This window comes from Salarias fasciatus, chromosome 22, assembly GCF_902148845.1.
Source record: "Salarias fasciatus chromosome 22, fSalaFa1.1, whole genome shotgun sequence".
Lineage (NCBI taxonomy): Eukaryota > Metazoa > Chordata > Actinopteri > Blenniiformes > Blenniidae > Salarias > Salarias fasciatus.
In genome coordinates, this window is record NC_043765.1 from 14860499 (window position 1) to 14876076 (window position 15578).

General features: G+C 47.6%; 1 protein-coding gene across 7 annotated transcripts in view; it reads right to left on the minus strand.

Moving 5' to 3' along the window:
- Nucleotides 1-15578, minus strand: part of dync1i1a (dynein cytoplasmic 1 intermediate chain 1a) — a 40122-nt gene that overhangs the window by 14795 nt on the left and 9749 nt on the right. For all 7 annotated transcript variants that reach the window (XM_030082290.1, XM_030082288.1, XM_030082289.1 and 4 more), the window contains 4 exons: nucleotides 8372-8467; nucleotides 6936-7107; nucleotides 5620-5719; nucleotides 5407-5532 (listed from right to left, as the gene is read on the minus strand). In XM_030082290.1, the coding sequence (XP_029938150.1) occupies nucleotides 5407-5532; nucleotides 5620-5719; nucleotides 6936-7107; nucleotides 8372-8467 (494 nt within the window). The remainder of the gene's footprint in view (nucleotides 1-5406; nucleotides 5533-5619; nucleotides 5720-6935; nucleotides 7108-8371; nucleotides 8468-15578) is intronic.

Below are 15578 nucleotides of genomic sequence, written 5' to 3' on the forward strand. Positions count from 1 at the left end.
ATATGTTAGCTCAACTATCAGTGTTCCCATCTTAAGAGGAAAATTCCCCACTAAACTCTGAGTCCCTTCTTTGAAAAAAAACCACAGGTTGTGCCATCATTCTCCCTCGTGTACTGTCAGGCTGAGTGAACGAGCTACTGAAAATTAGCCCGACTTTGTCCCGGTAATGTGCCGCCAGGCGCCTGCCGGCAGCTTCTTGGCCACCGCATGAAAGCTACTCCGCCTAAACGCTGCTAATCAAACGTCACATCGGCGCATATGTTTTGAAGCTAAATGCCTTTTTCTTAAATGCGCTGTGTGTAATTAGATGCTGAAATAAGATCAATTTGTCGCATGTTATAAAGGAAGTCTGTGATTTCGGTAAAAATGGGGGGAAACTGACTGGCCGGCTCTTAACTTACCGCTGAATTTAAATGATAGAGAGCAGGTGATGTTTTATTCTTCCTCTATCTGTTTATGAATCTATTAGAAGAAAATGATGCGAAAGCGCGGTGTTAGCTTTAGCATGAGTCGAAGCTGTTATGTTACTATTCCACTAAGCTCCTGTTTACGGGTTGAGCACATGGAACATGTCAAACTCTGCTGAAGAGTGTTGATCAGATAAAGTCTAACTCACACATTTCCCTCTAAATGTGACACTTTCCTCTTAAATAAAACGCAGCCACGCTCCCGCGTCTCTCTTCGTTTCAGGCATACCAGCCGAACACGTGCCACATCTGTCCAAACAGCGGCTCCACGATTACATCTCCCCGTCAGCCCGGACACCGAGCCCGGTGTGACATTTCATTTCCAAGCGCGCGCCGTTGGTCAGACACCTGCTAGGACGCCCCCCGCCGGCCCAGACGGCGAGGGATGTGGGGAGCGATGGATGCCGGAAGAGAAGGCAGCGGCGAGACGTTTGGGCCCCGAGATAAGCAGTGGAAGCGGCGCACTGTGAGAGTCTCCGGCAGGCCGAGCGCTCGGTTTCATTTCTCTCTTCAGGAGAGGTCTGCTCGATGTGTGTGTGTGTGTGTGTGTGTGTGTGTGTGTATCATCTACCGTATCTCACACAGCCTCCCAAGGCTAAGTGTTTCTGGCAACCCTTATTATATTAATGGGAAGTGTCCAGTGCAGGATAATCGACACGGGGCGCGCTGCGATGAAAGATGGCGCCCGGCGAGGGATTAGGCACGTTTGAAGGAATGACAGCGAGAGAAAAGAAGCTCCAGGGAGGCAAACACTCCCTCCTTTGTTGCCTCCTCTTCCCTTTCCTTCTTTCCTCGGGCGACAGGCTCTTGTTGAAGTCCACTGGAAGAAGGCGGAGAGCAGAGGACACGAGCCTGATGGGCCGCAGCAGACGACATCTCCAGTCGACCCACGCTCCATCCCTCTGCTCTCCACCTCCACCCCCACCATCTGCCTCGCCACACTCATCTGTTTTCCACTCTGCCTTATCAGGACCAGATGGATCCCGACTGTCTCCCTCTGGCATCTCCTCCAACCACCTTCTCTCCTCCCTTTCTCTCGTTTATGACACCCCACAGATTTTGTCACTGTGCGGTTTCTGGCGAGGGGAGAGAAACAGCGAGCCAGAGTCTCCATTTCAACATGGAGCGGTGGCGCGAGGAGGCGGCTCCGGGACCACAAACGGGCCTTTTTCTGCCTCCTCCGGCTCCTCTTCCTTTACTCTCCACAGTTTGTTTGCTTGGCTCATAGCTTCACTTTTTTTTTTTTTTTTTTTTTTTCTGGTTTGTGACTTTATTGGATTTGTGTTGTAAATGCAATAATGATGTAAAAAGTTTTACAAGTATATCTTTTCTGAGACAGGAATGTGAGGAGAATGTGCGACCTTGAGTGTGTGTGTGTGTGTGTGTGTGTGTGTTTTCTAGTATTTCCAATATGATATGAAGAGTCCCATTTTATCACTCCAGTGATGAAATTTCAGTTCAACTTCATGCTTTTCACGAAACGTAAGCTGGAATCTGAAGTGACTCTAGTTACCCCGCTAACAGCAAAACAATATTTTTGTTGATTGTTAAACCAAAAGCTAAAGTCAATTTTTTTCTCTGTGTAACACTCCAAAAACTGAACTGATTATAGTATTTTCGATATCGGAGAATTGCTTTTTCCCCTCTTTCTGTTCTAGAGACCTGTCCAGATTGGAAAAAAAAAAAAACCCAAATCAAATACTCATCAAGACGACCAATCTAATTTGTAGAAAACAGCTTAACACGTCTCCTAAGTTTTTTTTGTTGATAGAATTACATCAAGTTCACACTAAAACTGTGACCGACGCTGCTGCTGTCACAGTTTGTCATCCCCCGCCCCTCCGGCTTCCTCTCCCACTTTTTTTTTCTCCCCCTCAACTTTTCTGGAAGTGCCAAAGGTTCGGCGCGGCAGCCAGATATTAATAAAAATATGACTGAGCCCAATGGGATATGACAGCAGCGGCGGGGGTTGCTGCAGGGAGGCGTGTGGTTTTAGAGGGGGGTGGATACAGGAGGGGGGTTCGGCAGAGGCCGCGAGTCAAACGGGTTCTTTAATGTGGTGTGACTTTGCCCACTTGAGAGGCTGGTGTGAAGTTACAAGATTGGACCCAACTGGGACGGGGTGATGATGGGTGCAACTGGGCGGGGGGGGGGGGGCATTGGTACCAGAAGCAGCCCCCTTTCCTGGAGCGCAGGCCCAACCCACACACTGATGGATCACACACACTTCCTCCACGACGTTATAGATCAATGACTCCTCCTAGAGGGGTCATGAAACCGCCGCGGCTTCTTGAGGAGGCTGGAAATGAATCAGCGCTCTGCTCTCTAGTCAGGATTCTGTCCAGCAGCTTGCATCAGGCTACACGGAATTCAAATTAGGAAATCTTTGACACAAAACACTTGGATGTATAAAGAAAACTTCACCAATGAAAAGTTATTTTTTTCAGAATATCGCTACAGTAATTAATACCAAATACCTAAATAAACAAATATTCGTATGATTAGGATAAATTAAAAAAACTGCAGGTAGATGTTTTTGCAAGCCTTCTAGAGAGACTCCACCTACAATCTCACTTAAGATGACTTTTTACCACAGCAGCATGCCAGAGAAAGACACCAGCTCTTCACCGGACATAACCAACACATCATCAAGAGTTCCTAAAATTAGAAAGAAAAAAAAATTCATTGATGAGGTTACGTTTGTTTTTTTTGCATCATCAAGAACACTTGACAAGAAATGTATTAGTCTGACCTCAGTGAAACCTCGTCTGGAAAATGAAGCTTTAACCTGATATAATAAAGCCCCTGCTGGATCTGACCTCAACCACAAACCATAACCCACCGATACCAACCCACGCTGTCATTCTATTAAACACACACACATCCGCACACACACACACACACGCACACACACACACACACACACACACACACACACGATAATCACACCAACTTAGGCAGAAGTCTACCTATCCTTCCTCCAGACCAAAAAAAAAGGTTCATTAGCATTAAGCCCCGCCTACAAAGTCATGTACAGCAAAAAGAATGGAGTTCTCCGTTACTAAACGGGAGGCGGAATGTGAAAAGAGAAAGCGGACGATGGGAGGGGGACATGAGGGGGGCGAGGCGCCGGGCGCTGTGGTTTCCAGGGGGTTAAACAGCAGAACTTGCTCGCACATTAAAAGCCATCTGATCCGCAGCTAAGTGGAGTTGCAACTCTGTTTGCAAAAAGGCACCGCAGAGAGAACAGGAAAAAAACCCAAAAAACAGCCGTCCCCTGACTTCTCCTCTGCTCTCTCCTCTCCTCCAACCACTTCTTTTCATCCCCATCCAGCGGCGACGGGACACGTCGGACCTGAAGCTGCATTACGCTTCACTCTCATCATTTTATCTCCACTTCATCCTCCACAGTTCATCCTTGTCCGACCGCTCGCCAGCGCCGCCGGCCTTTCATGTCCCTCTGTTTGTCTGCCGGTCGTTTCTCCTTCTCCCCTCGCGAGGAGGCCGTGGCGCCGCCCCAGGCCGCACAGACGGGCTGACTGCCCCGGGGTGTGGGGCTCCAGAAAGCCCTCTGTTCACTCTCAGTCACTTTTCCTTTCTCCGTCAGCATCACTTCATATAACGCAGATCCTTCCAAATCCCCCGATGTAGACAAGTTGTCAGTGTTTAGAGAAGCGGTTTGTACATGTCTAATAGAGATCAGGAGTTCCCAATATTTCAGAGAAGGCGTTCTGCCTTTCTCCTTCCACACAGTTTACCTCTGCTGAACACATTCGAAGCGGATTTGACTCTTTTTGAAATGCGGTGCATTTTATTATCGGCCCCTCGTGTTCCCAAACGTCTACAACTCAACGCTGACGGGTCACATGCTCGGAAACCACACTGTTAATAAAGTCAGATACGCTGGGCGCATTTCGTAAGAGAAACCGCACGGAAAACCTTCAGAAAAACCTGCAGCTACACGACGCGGCGCTGTAATCGATCCGCGCGACCGCATGAATTTCAGCAGTGGCATAAAATATGGCACAGCGAGAGGAAAAAAAAGGACTGGACTTAGCTTCGTATCGAAATATTTGCACACAGCATGTGGTGTGGAGGACTGCTAGGCTCTGCGATTATTGCTCCGTGCAGAACTGAGCAGTGAACGTGTGAATTTCTGACTCTATCATCAAAAACTAAGCAGATTGTTTATAACACTGAAACAATTCCAGTTGAAGTTACCAGTTATGAGAAAAACGGTACTGATGGCATTAAACGCAGCATCAGGCTGGGTGGGCTTGCATGCACGCCGTGCCGGATTAGGAAGTGGTAGGCCACATCGCTTTACGACCGAGGCGTCTCTAACCGGCTTTCCTTGTGTTGTGGGAGTCGTGAAGGCGGTCACACCCGGTCCTCAGACCCTCCTTCCGTCCCTCTCTGCTTCATGCGTTGTCATTTTTCTATGTTCAGTAAACCCATATATTGCTTTTCCAGGAAATTTTGAAAAGTTTCTTCTACTGACAAGTCCCTTCATATTCAATCAGTTCCATAGGTGCACGATGAAAGGAGGGATCTGCAGTTTTCCAGTCAGGAAAAAGTTTGATTAATTCGGGACGGACGGAGGTTTTGAGTATGAAATCCAGACATGTAATCACGATGAAGAAAACTGTAAGATTACCTGTTCCCTCCTCGCGGATTAGATTCTCGTTCCAGTTATTCGTCCATGCATTTCACCATATTCACTGCTACACAGTGTGTTCTGACTTCCGTCGCGACTCATTCAGGATCTATTTTACATACTAATATGGAGGCGGACAGAGCCGTCTGTCTGCACTCTGTGTTCTTCACGCACATTTTTTTCCGTCCGTCTACACTAATCAGATGTTATTGGGGAAGCTCTTCACAGGAAGTTTTCAAAGAGCAGATTTGTCTGTTTCCGAGCCTGAGCTTCTCCAAGTACCTGACAGTGGAAGATGTACTCTGGCGTGGCTTTCTTAAACTTGATGTTCCACACGAGGGCGACGCCGTCCGGCTCGTGGGGGGCGTCTTCGTTGTTGTTGTAGGAAGCGACGAGCAATTCGGGATACTAAGAAGCCAAAGACACATGCAGGTTTTTTTCTCACTTTCTTGGAAAATGATCTGAAGTGTTATGATGTGGGGAGGCGGGTCTGACCTGAGGAGACCAGTCCAGACAGGTGATGACGCGGTGCTTTGACCAGTGCTCGTCGTAGAAGAGTCTGCTGAAGGACAGGCTGGAGCCGCTGCCAGAGTCCCTGGAAGCAGAGGGCAGGGAGAAAGGTCAAAGGTCACATCTTCTGTAAAGCTGATTAAAAAGACAAAAATGGAATTTATCACGGCAGCTTCGGCTCTGTTGGGACTGTTGTTTTGTTCTTCTCACCACCGTCGACGTGTTTGGTTTGCACTTGGGTAACACCAGATTCCTCCCAATGGTGCATGAGTACTCGGTGTGTGTGACTGTGAGTGTATATGAGGTGACTGATCATTTAAAGAGCGTTGAGGCTGCAGAATGTGCGTTTTACTGTTTATTTTAGCCCGCTGAAGCTATTTCAGTGTCTTCACTCTGAGCTTTTCTGAGATGCGTACCCATTCGTGACTGTGGTGGAAGATGAGGAACTTTGTCTGGATGGCACCAAAAAGCCTTTAACAGTTAGTATGTGTTAGGAAGGAAAACAAAAACCTCCAAACATCTGACATATCTGAAAATACATTCACTTATAATCTATAACTGCAGTAAAATTGAGTTTTTTAAAAAAAATCCCTCGAAAAAAAAACACCCACTTTACAGAAGTGATGAAGGGGAAAGCAGACAGTGAGAAAGCTGCTGGGCTGGCACCGCGTCTTGGTGAGTCAGTCATTTTCAGCCACCGAAGAGCACGTTCCTCGTGGTCAGGCTGGATCCTGCGCAGGCTGTTTTGTCACTGGCCGCTCCAGAAACGTGCACCGCCACGGCTCTGTGTTTGTTTTAAGCCGTCGACCCGGCGAGCGCAGACTTACCGTACCTCAGGCCGTGAGCGGTCTCCGACTGGAGCGCTAATTACCACCAAATGATGTGCTGGAGAGTGACTGAACGGTATCAACAAGGTCTGTAATCGTTTATGAGACTTCATAAATAATAAGGGAAGGAAGTGAAACGTAGGTGAAGCCGTGACACTTCAAAAGGAATCTAACAGATTGATGTAAAGAGTGGGCCTGTTTTAGACATGATCTCTGTTTGACCACTGGCCTCCTGCTCCTCTGTGGCTTCAGTGGCCACAGTTCAAGTGAGTCAGTAAAGGCAGCATTTTTCTATAATAGCAGAGCAGTATACGAAAACAGCTCTGCAGTTCTGTCTGCAACCTGGAGACTCTGATAACCTCCGTGTGGACCAAAACGCCCAGATAGCGAGGATACGGTGGCTGTCGGCTGACCCTCACAGAGTGTCACAGCGTCATAGAGGGACGAGAAGCAAAGGAGATCCTCCCAGCTCACCCCTCTTTGTCCTCGAGGTCTCGGCCGCTGTAGTCGAAGAAGATGTCTCCATCTTCAGCCAGAGCTCTCTCCATCACCCGGATGCTGCAGTCGAAGAAACTCTGAAACTCCGAGGAGTGAAGGATCTGCTGCCTCTCCTCCTCAGTCAGCTCCCGCAGCACCGGGAACGAGCCTGCTGGGAGAAACGTGGAGAAACTCATAACGCAACGATGGCGACTTCCAACTACTTTTTACCAATCCAAACATGAACCACACCTGAAATTAGACTTAATACAGCTACTAGCTGACTTTCTTGCTGCCATCATATGTTGGCATTTGAACACTGAAAAAAATCCCTTCAGACATGGGATGTGGTAGAGAGAGACGATGGGAATGACTCAGTAACATCTCTTCTGGAGATGTGACTGTGAACCGTTTCATTAATGTGGTATTTGCACTATTCACTCCACTGATGAGTCAGCAAAGCATTAAATTCAACCCAAGATGCACGTGTCTGACAAAAAACTCAAGAGGTATGTTTTTAATGACTAATTAATGTAAAAACGCCCAACAGTGAGCATTGATTTGTGACATTATATGCCCTGCTTGACATTTCCAAACCTGGCGTTGCTGTCCCGTCCGCCGCCGCCGCGGAGAAGCACAACATGCGCTTCTGACGTGGCATTAACATTCTCTTCATCTCTATCAAAACCAGAATCACATCCAGGACATAATAAACTACAAACAGCTCCTAATGCATCTTTTCTAGTAAAATCCTACAGCAACTTCATAAACAAGGGAAAAACAAAGGGCTCTGAGCGACCCGCCTGCCTTTGAAAGTAATGGCCGCGCAGCACGCCGTCCAGGTTTTGAAGTCACTGTCCCCAAGCGCACATGCCATTTTTATGCGCGCGGGCGTGCGCGGACACACGTGCGTCGACCTTTAGCCTGCCTGTTGACTTTGATCCCCCACATCCCCTTTGTATTTCCTAGGGCTTGTCAGAGAGCGAGCCAGTGAATCGAGTGGCAGAGATCAAAGGCCAGACCTTCTAATAGGCCAGGATGGAGAGGAGACGGATGACTGTGTGTGTTTATGGGTGCGTGCGTGCATACATCTGTCTATGTGTGTGTGTTTGACTCACAGTCGCTGCAGTCACGGACGACATCTGTGTATCAATAATACAGTTTAATCCTGCAAACACTCCTTTTTCTTCTTCTGATTTATTACTACATCTTTAAACACACACACACACACACACATACATTTCAAGTCAAGTGAGAGGTTTTTCATCAATGTCGATCTCACATGCCACTGACCCTCCCATCTGATACGCCTGACAGGCAGAGGGTGTCACACACCAGTGTCTGTGTTTCAAAACGACAGCGAAGGAGGGACGACGGAAGCGAAGGAGAACTTGTGTGTTTGCATAACTGCGACACAGACGAAGCGACTTTACCGTCTTTGTTTTCCCTGTTCTCGTCTTCATCCTGCTGCTCCGACTCGGGGCCCGGCTTCGCCTCCATCATCTCTTCATCCTCCTCTTCCTCCTCTACTGAAAGAGTGAAAAAAAGAGAAAAGAGAGAGAGAGAGAAAGAGAGAGCGCTCATGTTAATCAACAGCTGTTCCAATTTTCCCCGACCTCCCGCTGCGTGCAACCTCCCCCTCGTTCTTACCAAAATAATCATTCCCAGACATGCACCGGTACACCTGACATACTAACATCAGTCCAAATGGGTCTCATTTAAAAAACACACGCACACGCTGGAGTGTGGGTCTGAAGAAAAAACACACAAAAAACAAAAATGACACGAGCCTTTCTGCTGCAAAACCTCTATCACTGATAGATACAATAAAAAAACAAACACACAATCTTCTGGGAAAGAGACGTCTGTGCTAATCTCTCCCACACTTGCATGCACACACACAGTCAGCAGGAAATGTAAAACTTGTGAGCGCGCTCCTCTTTTCCTCACCTTTGACCCCAAGAAAAAAAAGACGTGCTGTGATGTGTGTGTAAAAGGGGGATTCCCTCAGTATTCGCTGCAATCAGACTCACAATTATGCTCCACTCCTTAGGATTCATAGTAAGCGTGTGTGTGTGTGTGTGTGTGTGTGTGTGTGAGCGTGTGTGTGTGTGTGTGTGTGTGTGTGTCTTGAGGTTCAAGTATGAAGGGTTACTGTCAACACAGCCACCTGCTTGTCAGCTACTGCCCCATGCTGCCGCCCTCGGGGTGTGTGTTGGTAACCCTCACCCACCTCTCCCTCTCTCTGACACACAGACGCTGAGAGTCGGGGGGCCCCTCTCTCTCTGAAGACCTCTTAACACCCTGACACCGCAGCCAGACACCTGTAGTGTGCTAACACACACACACACAGACACACACACACACACATGCACACACAATCTGGCTTTCTCTGCCTCTCACACACACACACACACACACACACGCCCGGGGCCCTCGCCTGCAGTGCCAGGGGTGGCGAGGGGTTAACTGGCAGGGTCAGGCCGACAACAGTTGCACAGTCCAGCGGGAGGAAGTGACTCCATCACCGCCGCCGACATGTCATGTCTCCCTCGCACTCACACACACACACACACAAACACACGTTTGGGGTGTGTTTAACTCAGCTGGAGTGTGGCCCGGGGCAGCGTTAAAACCGCCGAGCGAAGGGCCGCTCCGGCACCGGATGAACTGTCCGTTTGGCACTTTAAGCTTTTGATGAACTCGCTGCAGTTATTTAAAGGGGTTTTTACTGTGATTGCTGAGGTTTTTTTTATTCAACGCAGCTTATTTCATTTCGATTATATTAAATCTCTCAGTGCTTGAAACTTTAAAGCAAGCTTTTTTTTTCCTTTAATTTCCATACGGCGCTCATATGATAAATGATGAAGGCGAATCAAACGCACGGCGGCGAGGCTGCAGCGGCGGCAGCGGTGAACGGCCGGCTGTCGCCATCCAAACAGCGCTGACCCTCCAGTGTGGAGGCTGCAAGATGAGCTCCACGTGTGAGCTGCCAAAACAGACACGCCGCAAACAAAACACACATCCTGCACACCTCCGTAAACCGCCGTCTTTAATCTGCAACAGTTCCAGGTGTAAATAAGAAAAGCGGGATGAATGGGTTACGCTCAGCTCCTATCTGACTCTATTTTCGTGACCTAAGGCGACCGGCCTGGCGGTTGGAATGTGCGGCGATGGGGATGGGAGGAGCGGGAGAGAGAGACCACATGGAGGAGCGGTCAAACTCTCAACCCCGGCAAACCGCAGGGCTCTGGAGCAAGGCAGCGTGATTCGTGGCTTTATGGGCTACCTCACTGAGGCGAAGTACGAGGATACTGCTTATGTCTGTCGCCAGAAGCCATGCATCAAGCCGTTCTGTCGTCGTCCAGCACCAAAAATATCCCAGTGTTTCCCTCTGAATGGAAACTTTCCATTCGGCGTTCAAAGAGGAAGGTAAAATATTTGACTGTGATAAATGATAGTGGGAAATAGAAGAATTCAATAAACTGCTTTATGTCGAAGAAGTGCTACATGCCTTTCTGAAAGAAAAAAAAAAAATGGAGGAGGAGCAGGGAAAGGAAATCAAAAGAGACAATCTCTCGCAGTGTGAGCGTGTCCCTCGGCTGCCCTGCAAGTATCCGCACACTTTCTCCCGTCTCCACCTCATTCCAGTCACGGGATGCTTTCTCTTTCCACCTGCCGCTTAATACCTCTCCGCGCCGCGGGACAGCCAGTTAACTGGTATCCTCCCCTCCGCCGCAGACGGGGGGTCAACCTTGATGAAACTCCGCTTGGGGGCTCCCGTTCTGGCCGGCTCCACGCCCGGGGTAATGATATCCTCAGTAACCCAGGGCCACCGCGTCTGGCTGCCTCAATCTTCTCCCGGCTGCTTCCTCACGCTGTCTGGGCTCAGTCAATTCAGAACGGCCCAGCAGGTACGGCAGACACTCGCGTCCAGAGCGTTCGGTCACAAGAGCGCTCGGGCCACATGCACATAAATGTGGTAAAGTGTTCGTAAATGCAGATGCGGGCATGCTCTGAGTACGGATCCCTCGATGTGCAAAACTGTCACGGTGGGACGGAACAGGAAAGTAGAAAGTATTGAGCTCAAGTTTTCACTTTCTTTGTCGGTGTCATTTTAAACGTGTGGCCTCCTGCTATACAGTATATCACTGTACCAACAAAAGGGTGTAAAACTGTCACACTGACGCTCGGCATCAGCAGAGTAAAGCACTCACATGGCATTCCCCGCTTATTTTATCAAACATGCTAAAGGTTTTAATTGTGCATAAATTTGTGGGCTTCCAGCTGATTCTTCTTTTTGTTGTTGATTAAAGTGATGAGTGAGTAAACTCAGTGTCAGCTTCTCAGAGCCTCGGATAAAATAAATTACCGGCAGTGTCCATCTAGAAAACGAATAGTACAGAAATAAACACACACCTTGCTCCAGTGTTGAACTTAATCATGGCTTCAGTGCAACAGGAACTGGATATCCTCAGTTCACACTGGCATTACTTTAATGGGCCGACACGTGACTGAAGCCGCTCAGGTGAGAGTAACGGAATGATCTGTTTACTGAATGGAGCAAGCGCAGTCTTAATGAAGGCCGATCTACTGCTGGGAGTTTCATTAGCTTAAACATGTTGTATTATTTCACAGTAGGCAGCTACTACCGAGCATGTGGAGAAAAAGTAACTGACAGCATATAAAAACACGCTGACGTCATGCGAAACGCGTCCACTGTCTGCTGCTCCACGACAACGGCGTGTTGGCATGTGTTTAGCATGTGTTGCGTTTGATTCGGGGGGGGGGGGGGGGGGGGGGGGGGGGGGTTAAGCGTCACCTAAACATTTTATTGTGATCTAGATCCACAGCGGCCCCGGTGCAGACGTACCGCAGCGGCGTGGACGTGACTGCTACACTGAGTCACACACACACACACAAAGTTGACAGAGCTCATAAGTTTTCCGAGAGCCTCATTGTGTTAATCACAAAGAAGAGAGATATTGATACGAGGGAGAGGAGGCGGCGGATGTGAGGGGACGGACACAAAAGACAGATTTCGGTGGGGGGGGGATCCCACGCACTGGGAATAACCCAGCAGCGCTACATCCACACATACACACACACACATACATATACACACACAGTGCACAGGGGCAGTGAGGGGCTGGATGTTGAGAAGACCACAACACAAGCGCCATGCAGAGGAGTCGGAGGAGGTCAGCGTGACTTGAAAGGCTCCTCTAATGTGGCCCCAGAACAACACGCACACGCAGACTTCACATCTTCGCCCATATATAGTGAAAGAAAGACAATTCACACCCCTGCATGTTTTACAAGTGACCATAAGGCCGGGGAATTACTCTGCACCTTTCAGGCCTCCGACCTCCGGTATCTGATCATTTAATGTAATCCTTGTTATTTAAGAAACAAAATTTTAAAAAAACAGAACAAGCATGAAATAAAGTTCTAAATGAAATGCTGCAATCAGGAGCCAACAGCCTCTGTATTCACTATTTCAAACAATTAAAAAAAAAAAAATCTGATTGTGTTTCAGCTCTTCGAACCACAGCGTGATGAAATGAACTGTGTTTTTCTTTTTGTTGCAGTTTCTAGTTTTTTCATAATAGTCTTCAATAAACTCATTTGTTCCAAGGTTTGCAAGCTTTGGCATGTTAAAAAGCAACTTCACAGCATGTGACTCATGCAACCAAGTGAACAACCTGTACCGTGGAGTTACATTACATTTCCTCATCAAGGCAACAGTGTCAAGTCAAACTCAGAAAACACTTTATTCTCAGTTTGCACTTATTTGTGCTGAATTTATCCACATAACACATTTCCATGTCTATACAACACAACAATAGTAGATATAACACTCTAGGATAGTGGGTTTAGGTCATGTAAAATCTAAATGTGGGATATAATTGACCCCAGACTGGAGTTTGCTGGTGTAGAGCAATCTAAAAAGTGAAAAAGTCCCGTTTCTTTATGTGGAAAAGCTCAAACTGATCTGAGAACGGTCAAGACAGAAATGACAGAATGTAAAGGAAATACAAGACAAGACAACATGAATGTAGCCTCAAGCAAAAGAGAAATCATTTACTGTATAAAAATATCCTGAAAGTCTCCTCAGAAATAAAAATTGTTGCAAAAACATCCGGTAGGTTGAGATGATTTTTTTGTAAAATGCAAAAAAAAAAAAGCAGAGGCAGACTTTAATAATCCACTAGACCCAGTATATTAATTTTACTCAATCTTTTTTGCCATTCCATTTATCTTAATAGAAAATATATTTTAAAATTCATGGTGGTTCATCAAGCCATGATTGCCACAGTGGGGGTAAAAAGTATTCCCTGCATTCCCGCATATTAGCAGCAGGACCTGATGTGAGAGCGGTAAAGCTCAAACCCGCAGCATGATTCAGATTAATTCATCTCTTCACGACACTTCCCCAAACACTCTGTGTGTGTGTGTGTCTGTGTGTGTGTGCACGCAGCCACTGTATGCACACACATGCATGCACACACATAATCTGCTTTCATTAAGGCCGCCCATACAGGCCTTTAGGGGTCTGCGGCCGGCTTTGCTGTGTGCTGCGGGCTGCAGACTCTTTCCTTCTACTTCTTTCTCCTTCTGTGTGTCTCCACACACACACACACACACACACACACACACACACACACACACACACACACACACACACCCACCCACCCACCCTCTCTCTCTCTAGCAGTGCCACCCAGGCTTGGCCCCAACCCAGACCCACATCTTTAAACTCAGCCATCATGCCACGCCACGCCATGCCCCGAGCCCCACCGCAGGGCCCTGATTAAAACCCATGACTTCAAACTTTCCAAACTGTCAAAAGCCCAGTCAGGGAGCGACAGAGAGAAAGCGTCGGGCATAAAATACGCTCGCTTTTCAACGCGTCATCGGAGTTGGTGTTTGTGTCACTCAGAAGCAGGGCCTGTCTGGCCGTCGGTGGTCTGCGTTGAAGAATGTTCGAAAACGATGATTCCTTTAGTTTTAATGGAAAGACGTGAGCAGCCGTTTCTATATTAGTCTGAAAGTTGGATCTTCCTGAACTGAAACACAAATAAAGGCAGCACCTCACCTACATGAATCTAAAAAGGTAAAGTCATTCAGATCAATCAGGAAAAACCTTTCTCTGATGCATGTTCAGGATTAATTATGAAGCGGTTTCTCCTCCCATGATTCCATCTCTTTTGATGCTTCTGACTCAAGCCTCTGTCACTTTGGCTTGGTGAAAACTTTCAGGAGGGAATCTTGTGTGTCAAGAGTGCTCCCTGCTGGAGAGTTGAAGGACTGCATCACAGGGCGACAGGCATCAGATTTCACTTTAATAAAGCGTCAAACTGTAAACGAGGATAACCATCTGCAAATAAAAGCTTTATGTCAGTTTTGACAACAACAGAAATATAATCTAGGCTGAAGAAATCATCTAAAAGGATTCTATCTTCCAGTGTATGTGCACAGTGTGTTTGGATGCCATTTTTATTTTGTTAAAATTTAAACAATAAAAATATTAAACTCCACACAGACTCAAAGAACAAACTAAAACAATGAACCAACACGACTTTCAGCCCCGGTGCCAGTGAACCGACACCCGCTCAAATGAAAACCTCTGGAGAGCTGAAGAGATCTCAGAGTACGAGAGAGAGAGAGAGCGAGACCACCCAGGCAAATGTTAAAGGCCCGCTGTTGTTTTACACATGTATCAAGAAAAAATGCAGCAAAAGGGGGGGAAGGGCGGGGCGCGCAAGTCAAAGAGTCAAGTTCAACTAAATGCAAATGTGAAAGAGAGGAAGGTTGAAAAGAGAAAGAGGGGAAACGTGAGACTGAAGTCCGGCTCATCGCAGGCACTCATCAGATGGCAAATATTATTTTGGATGATGGCCGTTTTACCAAAGACAGAAAGAAAGCCAGAGGGAGGGAGAAGAACAAGGGGTTCATGCACCTTATTATACGGTGGTCATGGGGGAAAATTGCAATCGTCTGTGACTTGCTTGGAATACCTCTTGCACCCCAAAAAGACATGATTTCTCTCCAATATCAAGAGCCGAGGCCATTTCTGACAGTAACCGCTTGGGACTCTGCATCAATTTCACAAGTGGAACAGGAGCGAAGGCAGCGGCCTTTCCAGGGCAGCGCCGATGAAAGCCCAACTCAGCGTTGTCTTATGAAGACAGAAAGACAGAGAGGCCCATTACGTCTGCCTGCAGGGAAAACATGAGAGGAGATCATAGGAGCAGGACGCCAACTCTGATCTGAGAGTGTGTGTGTGTGTGTGTGTGTGTATTTCAACATAGCGCACGCGCATTCTCTGAAGTCCAGAAGTCGCAAGATGTAGAAACACACCTCTTACATGTATTTTCAGCAAGAAGAAATTCAGGATAAAGCAGGCGAGGACGTTCTGTCCGGGGTCCTGCGGGCTGCTGCTCGCTGCGGTTTTTCCCTCCACGTGAATTCTGCCTTTAAAAAATACACACATCCACTCACACACCCTCTGCTGGAGCTGCCTGGCTGGAACAACAATGTATCAGACAAGCACTTCCATATGTGACTGGCTACACACACACACACACACGCGTGTGTGTATACACATGTGTGTGTGTGTGTGTGTGTGTGTGTGTA